Source organism: Cibotium barometz, chromosome 9 (genome assembly GCF_041138505.1).
Source record: "Cibotium barometz isolate CiBa-2024 chromosome 9, ASM4113850v1, whole genome shotgun sequence".
Taxonomy (NCBI): Eukaryota; Viridiplantae; Streptophyta; class Polypodiopsida; order Cyatheales; family Cibotiaceae; genus Cibotium; species Cibotium barometz.
Window position 1 is genome coordinate 40,671,422 of NC_141054.1, and position 11,195 is coordinate 40,682,616.

General features: G+C 42.6%; 1 protein-coding gene across 1 annotated transcript; it reads left to right on the plus strand.

Annotated features, from left to right (window-relative positions):
* Nucleotides 1–381: 381 nt before the first annotated feature.
* LOC147635581 (uncharacterized) lies at nt 382–3,140 on the plus strand. Its single transcript, XM_086802931.1, has one exon. It carries the CDS (start codon nt 483–485, stop codon nt 2,955–2,957), a length of 2,475 nt encoding a protein of 824 aa, XP_086659057.1. The 5' UTR covers nt 382–482; the 3' UTR covers nt 2,958–3,140.
* The last annotated feature ends 8,055 nt before the right edge of the window (nt 3,141–11,195 follow it).

Here is an 11,195-nt window from a genome sequence, read left to right on the forward strand (position 1 = left end):
TTCTAAGTCCTTGTACATTGTCTTGCTCTTAGTGGCCTCACTCAAGAGAAGAGTTGGGTCATATCTTGGGAGACGTGACTAAGATACTCCAAATTTCAAAAGTTTCTTGAGCCATGGTGATGGCATTCTATGGTACGATTTCTCTTGTGTAAATGGAAAAGAATCAACAATTGGCTGTAGTACAACATGCTTTTGCTCAACACAGCCAAGAAATATCCTTTGCTTTCTCAACACTTATAACGTTTTTAACAGCAATACTCAATTCTCATTTCTCTTATAATGCATATGCTTGGAAATGAAGTGATGCTCTTCTTTGATAAAGCTGTGCGAAGGTCGTCTTCTAATATTATTGCCCGACTTACACTTCCTTCGTCGAAGCATTGCCATTCCTGCATTGCTCTAACGTCTGCTATTTGTCTTAGGCTAGTTCTAATTTTGATTTGGCTTAGGTTAGAGAGGCCATCTTAACGTGGACAGCAAAAATGGATCCACAGGGCTCAGAAATAGGGGATAAGCTTCACAAACTAGTAAGAAATGGTGACAAGGCTGGGTTAGAGGAGCTCCTACGGGAGCTGCGAGGAGACCGTGTTGTCGATTACCAGATCGACGGCTTCACGGCCCTGCACGTGGCTGCAAAAGGAGGCCATGCAGATTTGGCCGAGTCGATTATCAAGCTTGGCAATGCAGATGTGCATGCGAGGTCGACGAATGGGGACACCCCCTTGCATGTGGCCGCCAAGTATGGGCATGAGGGAGTGGTCAAGGTCCTGCTGAGCCAGGGGGCGGTGTCGGACATCAGCTGTGAGGATAAGCGTGGTGACACGCCCTTGCATGGGGCCGCTCTGAGTGGCAAAGCAAAGATAGTTAGAAGGATGCTATCCGCCACGCCCAATAGCCATGAGTGTGTGTTTGCAAAGAATGGGGAGCTGAGAACCCCCTTACACTATGCTGCAGGGGCGACTAGTCTGGAGTCTGTGTTGCTCCTGCTCAATACTAAGGGTGGCCCGGTGCTCAAGGATGCCCGTGATGAATATGGTGCCACCCCTTTTCATTTCGCTGCTCGTAGCGGCCATGTAGAAACCATGAAGAAGCTTGCTCCTGATGATCTGAATGTAGCAAGCAACGATGGGCTCACTGCCTTGCACTATGCTGCCTGGAATGCAAGAAACGACGCCGTCAAGTGGCTCCTGGATCAAAGAGGCGTTTTGCCTAGCAAAACCGATGCCGCTGGAAACACACCTTTGCACCTGGCCGCCAAGAAGGGGAATGATGGAGTTGCAGAAATCATAGTAGCAAAGGCTCCTGAGGTTTGCCATGTTGTTAACAAGAAAGGCCAGCTTGCTGTAGGCGTGGCTGATGAAAATGGCCACGGTGCTGTAGTGAGGGCTCTTTTCCGCTCCCTTAGGGTCAGATTAACAACACCAGGGGTTGACATTCTCGCGGCTAAGCAGAAGGCCAATGGTGCCACAATGCTCCATTATGCTGCTGGGTATGGCACAAAGGAGGACATACAATGGCTGCTCACGGGGCTAGCCAAAGGCGAGAATCCCGATGTGAACCAGATCAAAGACGCCTCCGGAAGAGCTCCTCTCCATTGGGCTGCTAAGAAGGGCAACATAGGTGCCGCGGAAACACTTGCACATGCGGGGGCTGACTTGAATGCGGTGAGCAACCGAGGGGCATGGGAGACACCTCTGTCTCTTGCTCTCACGCTGGGCCACATAGCCTTCGCAGAGGAGCTACTAACGTGTGATGATAAAGGCTTAACTACTGAGCAGTGGCTGGAAGGGGTGGATAAATGGATGATGGTTTTTTACAATAACAATGTGGATGAGAAGGTGACAAGGGAGTTGAAGGATGGGTTTGCTCAGCATACAACATGGCATTCTCGGCCCTGGTTTCGAGCTGTCCCAGGATCTGCAATTGATGTTTTCCAAGAGATCCCCCCGATCTACTTGGCCCTGCATGCGGGGAGATCTGACATGGCAAAATTCTTCCAGCGCCTCAGCAGTGACGAGGATGCAGTGAACAAGAAGGGGAATTACACTGGGAGGACGGCCCTGCACTGGGCCACCTTGCTGCGCAAGCGGGCAATTGTGGAGCAGCTCTGCTCCAAAGTGGCCGAATTCAGTGACAAGGTAAGAGTGTGTGAGGAGGATGTGTATGGGATAGCACCCGTGCAGTATGCCACGGAGATGAACCTGCAAGACATAGAAGCTGAGCTGTTCAAGCGAGAAGGGGTCCGAAGTTACATCGACGGCTTGCACAGAGATCGCCAAATCTACGTGGACTCCACCAATGCAATCTTGGTGGGCGCCGCCCTGATCGCCAGCGTCACTTTTGGCGGCTGGCTTCAACCGCCGCTAAACTACACGGCGTACACCGACCTGAAGGGCTCACCGTCGTACGTCGCTATCCGGCAGCACAAAGGGGTACGTGTGTTCTGGATTTTCAATTCTCTCTCGTTCTTTGCAGCCATGGCTACTGTTTTGGCGGGAGCTTGCGGTGTGCTGCCGCTGCGCCACGTGCACATTGGCCGGGCCGTGATATACATCCGGCGGGCCCTTCTGGTGGCGGCGCTGCTGCTATCACTTTCGGTGGTGTGCGTGCTGGGGGCATTCGGGGCGGCGGGCTACGCCGTGCTGCCGCCCATACAGAAATACCAAGCATACATGTCGGGCACCGTGATCGTGGGCGGTCTCATCTGCATGGCCCTCATCGTGTGGTTTGTGGAGCGTGTCCTGCTTCCACCCCAGTTGTCGCAAGAGTGGAAAACACGGCTCTTGGGCACAGCAACTCCCCGTTACTCTTCACCTCCGCCTAAGCTCCCTGCTGTATCACCACCATCTGCTGCCAATTTCGATCAACCTCTGCATCAAGAAAAGTTTCCTTGGGATGATGGCCTTGAGGCTAATTACTTTCTTCCCAAGCAGGGTGGCGATACCATCCAAACCTAGCGTCTATCTTGGCATGCTATGATGCGTAGTTTTTCAATGTCTTGCCCCGTGACTATTTACGTTTTGATCCGTATTTACGTCGTAATGGTTCAAATTCTTATCGACTTTCATGGATGTATTGTATTTCCGCCACCCAAAATAATGTTCCGAAAGTTGTAATCCATTTCATAATTCATGAAAAGAGTGCTCAACAAAGAAATGGCAAAACTAACGGCCTTAACAAGCACCCAATGAATACTTGGAGCCCAAGGTGGATCTTAGGGTTGCCTTTTGATGGGCACTCTTGCGTGTCAAACTTGACAGAAAAGGGATGAGACTTGCGAGTGTTTTGTCATTTATGGATAATTTATGACGGCTAACAAATATTATGGCAAATTTTTTTACATCTAAAATGCCCATTCAAAACACACGTCCAAAATCAAGTCTGTGGATTTGATAATGGAAGCTGCCTTGAACCTAGTGGAGCTATTTTTAATGAATTTCATATTATGGGTGGGGCAAACGTTATTAGGCAGGCAAGTTGTGTTTTTTTTGTCGTAATAATAAGTACATAGTAGACCAACAAGTCCTAGAGCCTAAGTTACATGAAGATTATAGCCTAACTTAAAACCAAAATCATATAGTGATACTAATAGAAAAACCATAATACACAATATGAACCCTCTATGAACCATATGGTATTGTAGTACTTAACCACATAGTTTGCCAATAGGTCCGGCTGCATCAAATAGAGAATGTATATTGCAACTTTGAGAATATGGATACAACATTTTACAATGATGTTACTCAAGAAGATGTTGAGGTAGGGGCATATCCAACCTTCCAGGGGATGACATATCAAAGGGCAGTTAGACCAAGAGCAAAGACACAAATAGTCACAAGAGCCAAGAAGCCTAGGCACCGACTCTAGAAACCAAAACCCACCCTTTACCTCTACTCACCCTCCAACACTTGTAGTTCATTACCAACCCTTCTCCTTACTTTATATCACAACCTCAACCCATTAATATACTTTCTTCTTACTCTTGATCTTATTTTTATTAGCATTCTATTGGTCCACTTCCACCACCAAAGCAAGGGGCCGAGCCACAAGAATGTCATTAGGGAAAATTTGAGCACAAAAGGACCCTATAAGAAATGGATTATGAAATAAATTAAAGTGATTCATTAGAAAAAAAATTTAGACTGAAATTGGGCTCTTTAAGGATTGCTACACATTCTCTTGAGTCTACAAAAATGGGCTCATGGTGAAATTTTTGCATGGGAACTTTTGAATGTGCGAAATTGTCCATCATGCTATATATCATTAGAAAGGTCTCAAAGAGTAGAGGGCCAAATGTCCAAACTCCGCTCACTTTTGAATTGATTTGCAAAATTTTTACCATGTGCCCATTTTTGTAGAAAGAGAATGTGTAGCAATCCTTGAATGGCCCAATTTAAGTCCAAATTTTCCCTAATAAAAGAGATAAACTTGGGCCCATGGTGAAAGGGACAATGGAGCACTTTTTAAATAGCTTTTGTAATTTTGGAGCCTTTAAACCCCCTGGCTCCTCCACCACACGTGCAACCCTTTATGAGATCAAGCATACTGAGACGGGGTTTCTCCCATTATCATTATCTCCCCAAAAAGAATGAAAAATTTACTAGAGCATGTGCGAACTTAAAGAGAATGTGATGCTACAACACAAAAAGACCATTATCCACTGCCCCACATAGAGTATGTTCCAAAATGAGTGGCTGAGGGAGAAGCCTACAACTTCTTGGATGGATTCTTGGGATAGAATCAAGTGTCTATTGTCCCCTAACACTAGCAAAAGACTACATTTACAACAATGGGTGGAACATTTAAATTTCCTATAAGGTCATGTCCTTTGGACTAACAAAAATGCACCTGCTACATTTTAAAATGGTTGATGTGCATTACATTTAAGGACTACTTGCAAAAGTGGTTTGAAGGATTCATAGATGACTTGTGTGCTTACTCAAGATGGAAAGACAATAATATATATGGCTTACCTAAGAAAAGGTGTTTGTAAGGTGTCGAAGGCTTCATAGATGACTTGTGTGGTTATCAAAATAGAAAGACCATATGGCTTACCTAAGAAAAGGTGTTTATAAGGTGTCAATTATATTAGATATCCTTTAACCCATTTAAATGCCAATTTTGGATAAAACATGGGGTAATCTTGGGACACATTGTATCCACCAAGATGACATTTCCATGCACGGAAACAAGGTGTGTTTCTTAGGTATTGATTATATCAAATATCCTTGAACCCATTAAAATGTTGATTTTGGATAAAGCATGGGATAACCATGGAACACATCATATCCAAGATGACATTTCCACGTATGATAACAAGGTGCATGTTTCTAAGGTTTCAATTATATCATATGTCTTTTCTAAGGTGTTGATTATATGAGATATCTTTGAATCCATTGAAATGTTGATTTTAGGTAAAGCATGGGGTAACCTTGGGACACAATGACATTTTCATACATGACAACAAGGTCAAGCTTATCATGAAATTACTACCCCTAATAAATTCATGGGATTGTAGAGATTCATGGGCCACATCAGGTATTATAAAAGGTTTATTATATTCTATACTAAAATTGCAAGGCCATTATATTTATATTCTTAGAGGAAATAACGCCAAAAAGTATATAATGAACTTAAGAATACACTACCTAGTGCACCTATCAACTAGAACGTGATCTTTCATATACACATTGATGCACATGATGATGATGTTAAAAAGAGGAAAGAATGTTTAAAAGCATATAGCATTAGGAAACCTTTGGACATCTTTTGGGCCTTGTAAGGATTCCTAACTTTTAGGAATTAAGGCTAATTTTGTGCTTTCTTGAGGAGACAAGGTCAATCAAGAGGCCTACTTGGATTCCTAATTTTTAGGAATTAAGGCTAATTTTGTGCTTTCTTAAGGAGACAAGGTCAATCGAGAGGCCTACTTGGAGCCTATAATTTGAGCTTTCTAGATAGCCCATAACTCCCCTAAAAAAATAGGGTCTAACATTATCATTCTCTCTTCTCTTTGCTTTCTAGAAAGCTCACAACTAAGGGGGGCCCAAAATGGTCAATTGTTTTTTTCCATTTTGTAAGTTTTTATACTTTGAAACTGACCCCAGACCCATATATATGTAAATAATCAATTTTAAACCTTGATTTCTCCCTAAAACCCACTCTATCTCATCATTGAATGCCTCCACCTTTTTCTCCTTCATTTAAAGCCTCCACTTTTCCACCAAATCAGTGTGGGAAGTTTCAAGATCATCTTATCACTTTCCACATCATCAATCTTGCAACTAAGGGGGGCTAAAAATAGTGAAAGTTTTTTTCCTCATTTTTGAACTTTTTTACTTTAGAAGTTATCCCAAACCCATATATATATATATATATATATATATATATATATATATATCAAAAAATCAAATTTCACCCTCTTTTTTCCCCCAAAATTGAACCAACTCTCTCTCTCTCTCTCTCTCTCTCTCTCTCTCTCTCTTCTATGATTGCATCCTCCCACTCTCTAATCTCAACACCTCATAATCTCTCTCTCCATTGTGAGCTTAGTGCTTCCCTCTTCTTTTCCATTATCAACTCCCTCTAAGCATGGCATTGCATGAAATCACTAACACTAATGTGCCATTGTAGCAATGCAAGAGGTGGATTTGCATGTGCGGGTGTTGGAAGAGTATGCAACTTCGGGCAAGGTTCATCTAATAGAACATGAGAGGAATGTACGTAGACAAGGGGGTCACACTAATGTGGATCTATGGGTTGATGGGCTTATATACCTAGCTGACCCAAGGGTGCGTTACCTGCCCACTTTCAAAGACTTACCATCATTTGTGAGAGATGGTGTGAGAATGGGATGGTCCGCTACTACAAGAGATTAGCAACAACTGACACTAGTAGAGCCTTCTACTCGTCATCATAGTTGCATACAGTCTAAGTTAACCTTGCTCTAGTGTACACCAAGGCCTAATTCAGTCTCAAGAGAAAATCAAGGAGCTTGAGGGTGTAAATCAAGAGAGAGCAATGTGTGTGGAAAAGCTTACGCAGACCATCTCCCACATGAAAAGCACTCCTATTGGAGCTAGGGAGCGTAAGAGGCCACTCAATCACATCAAAACACTTGCTGTTTGGGGGGGGGAGGAGGGGCACTCTTAACTGGAGAGTTCAAGCAGTGCGGTATGGCTCCTCTTTCTTATTCTCTAGCACTTCCAATTCAAAATGCCAATGTAAATCATGTGTGCATTTGTGTAATGTCAATGTAATTTTGCTAGTATTTAGAGTATTCCTTCAAGATGACACAGGTTCTGATCAAATCGGGGATTATAGCTCTTGCACTCTATCAACGAGGGAGCATGTGCTTAAAATGATTAAGGATCCCCATTGCAAGAAGATACGTAGGGCTGTTTCCAATGAAATCATACAAGAGGTTTCCCAAAGTATCAGCACTCTTGATGTTGTTAATGAATGTGATGAGGTAGGCATTAGCACGAAGGGTTACAAAGCTCTTCATCAATTGCTAGGAGACACCCTTCATAAGAAAGGTATCATGCATAACCTTTTCCCACCGCCAACAAAGAGGGTTCATCTAGCAAAAGGAGTGAGCAATGAAGATGTAAAATGCATGATTGGGGATTACTACCACATCAACGTGACCCACTCTACATTTGTAGCATGGGGAAAGAAGAAGACTGTGGATGGTAATGTTTCATTCGAATTCAATGAGTTCAACAACATTTTTATTGAACTGCAAAAGCTACAAAAGGTGATGATATTATTCTATGGGTTGCCTTCTGGATGTAAGTAGGTTTTATGACATTGTACGCATTAGTTCTGTGCTCATTTATGGGGAATGACTTGACATTTTGTTTGATTTTTATGTTTTATAGGTTCCAAGGTCTCCTTTGTGCTAAAGTTGGATGAGTGCCAGATTGTGAAGGGTAGAGAGAATGAGTGTCACACTCATGAACCACGTTATGGGGCGAAAGCCTTTAAGTCTCCATCTGCTACCACTGTTGCAGAGGGGCCCGATGATGAGGGAGAGAGCATAGTTGATTTTCAAGAGCAAGGGAATGATAATATTTCACACACTAAACCATCGTTCAATGTTCAATCAGAGAAAGATATATGGTGGTTAGTAGCATTTGAGGTTCCTAAAAGGAGACACACAAGGTGCTAGCATGGGTCTTTGAGAGTTTGCCTTGGGTTAGTGATGTTATAAAGTCACAAATAGGGGGTGAGAAGCTGGATGTTGATGATTTAGGGAGCTTTAACATTGATTGGCATCTTGGCGGGGATCTGAAGGACAATTAATTGTATGCTGGGTTGCACTCAAGGTGCAAATACAACTCACCCATGCCCTTGGTGCATGCATGGATTGAAACAAAAAACCAAGAAGAAATGCAGGGGGACGACCAATGGTGAAGAGGAATGCAAGGAAATAGGAAATTGCGAGGGAGAGTGGGACGGTGGTGTCCTTTCATCACCTATGTTGGCACCTCCAAATAGGGACTTACGGGATAATAGCTGGAGCCCCATAATTCCTTTCTCTCTTAGGAATGTTGACTTTTTTACTTTGCATGCTTTCATGTGTATCTTTGATCGCCTCTTAAAGTGTCACATAGACTATGCATTCACTAACTAGTAAAACTCAACAAGATGAGGCGATTGCTAGAGTGGAGAAGATTTTAAATGACATTGGTTGCCATGGGGGTAACGTGGAGATACGAGTTAACCAAAAGACCTCTGAAGTTTCACATATGGTTACTCAAAAGGTTTCAATGTGAGTGGAGGCAAGGCGAGAAGGTTTCTCGAGAATCTTGTCAACAAATGGGAGAATGTTCAAAGAAAGGCAGACATGCAACATGTCAAGGAAGGTGAAAATGTTCCTGTATAAAGAGATGGGAGTTGTGGAAAGACCTTTGTGCTTGTACTACTTTGGACTGCTTGGATGCAAGCATTGTTATTTTGCGTGAGCAAGTGTGGGAAAATTTCAATAAGGTAGTGTGGTTGATGAGTCAAAGCAGCACAATAGAGGAAAACCGTAAACAATTTCAAGCAGAGTTGCAAAGATTCAGTGAAGCCGTGGTCCGCACATGGGGTGAATTGAATATTGTGCATTATATGGTAATATAATGCTTTTAAAGGTTTTGCAAAATAGATTTCTTCTTCTAATGCACTTTTCTTGAATGGTGGTTTTTCTTGGTATTTACAACACATCTTGTATGCTCATGGTGCATGGTTCATGAATGCCTACGGCTCGCTTGACATGTGGAGCACCCACCAAGGAATGGAGAAAAGTTATTACCGTGGTGCAAGGGGAGTTTATTTCAAGAACACAAGACATGGAGGTGGTAGGACTCGATCAAACAATCTCAAAGAAATGTTTGATTGGTTCTTCCATTATACCTTTGGAAGAAACCTTTCAAGGCTCGAATATCCAAATTGGCCCGAATTGCTAAAATGAAAAGTAAGGGCCAAAAAACAGCAAGGTGGAGGGTAGGGAACAGGACTTGCAGTCATGCAGCATGGAGGGTTACATGTAGGAGAGTCGGTAAAGTATGGGTCCCTATAGACTTGAATGAGGCCTAGGGTATGTGTAGCTGATCTATAGCGATATTATCTATCGAATGTAATCTGGTGTTATAAATGAGAATGTAAATGGTTCTTTTTTTTCCAAATATGGATCCATATTATCTTTCATTTTTAAAAACCCATTTTTTTGGTGCGTGACATTCCTCTAAAAACTAGGGTTTGGTGTAATGATTACGTTGGTCACTATATAAATGAGCACCCTCTCTCTTTTTTTTCATATTGTACAAGCTTCCGAACTTGCACGATACTTAAACTCTCTATCGAAGCCCCCATCCAACCTTATGAGGATTCCTTCTCAGCCCAGGAGCTAGACCGGGTTCAATTGTTGTGTGCTCAAGTCCGGGATTTGCACAACCTTGCCGCTCGTTGACAATTTTGTTTTTGCATATGCAATATCAGCACGGCTCAGTTTTCCATGCTGACGGGTGGGTGGGCACGTAATGACCCTCCATATACCACAAGTGGACCGCATGAGGGCGTTTTGGTTTCCTAGAAACATTGCAAAGCACCGGCAGTCTATGGTGCAAAATCTGTTGTGGTTTTTGGAGTCCCCCTTGGTTTCCTCGAAGTCATGCGTTATTACCAATTTCGGTAGATTGATATACTTCCCTAGGTTTGATTGGTAGCGAACATCAAGCCCAACTCATTTTGGATACCTTCAAATATAGTTTTTTTGATTACTTGAATTGTATTCCTAAGATTTACGATGCTTTGTAATACTCGAAGAAGTCTAAAGATGTTGATTTTTGAAATATTCCCATGTTATGACTGTCTAGAAGGGTGCAATGATGATGTTCGAGTTTTTTGATGCTGTGCTATGATGGTCCAGAAGGGTGCAAAAATGCACCGTGCGGGGTGGCCGGACAATCAATTTTCGCACCCTTCTGGGTCCAAAAAAATTTGTTCATTAAAAAAATTTCAATATTGATTATTTGAATTGTATCGCCAAGATTTACGATGCTTTGTAATACTAGAAGAAGTCAAAAGATGTTGATTTTTGAAATATTCCCATGTTATGATGATCCAAAAGGGTGCAATGATGATGTTCAAGTTTTTTGATGCTGTGTTATGACGGTCCAGAAGGGTGCGAAAATACATTGTGTGCGAGGTGGCCAAACAGTCAATTTTCGCACCCTTCCGGGTCTAAAAACTTTTGGTCATAAAAGAAAAATCATGTTCGTGTGTTTTGATGCTTTGTGATAAGTGTCCATAGGGGTGTGAAAATGCACCATGCGGGGTGGCCAAACAATCAATTTTCGCACCCTTCTGGGCCTTTAAAAAATGGTTAATTTTTTCAATATTGTCTCCAGTGAACGCTTTTTCAAATGATTCCCCATGCAACTCAACATCATGCATTTAGCATGTGCACGATTTGTTGGCATGCATGAGTCACCTCTTAAAATTAGGGTTTTTTAGGGTTATTGCAATGGTGGCATTTTCTTGTATAAATAGAGGTTGGCCTCTACTTTTTCCCATTCCTTACCGCGAAGAAAAACACACTAGAGCCTTCCCATCCTTGCCCTCATCTCCCTTCACTATGGAAGGTACAAAGCAAAGAGTGAGGAAGATGACTGAAGAATGACATGCACGATTGAAGGACACCAAAG

What these genes read in the sequence shown, in the direction of transcription:
- LOC147635581 (XM_086802931.1), top strand. Translation starts at nt 483, where the DNA reads ATGGATCCACAGGGCTCAGAAATAGGGGATAAGCTTCACAAACTAGTA.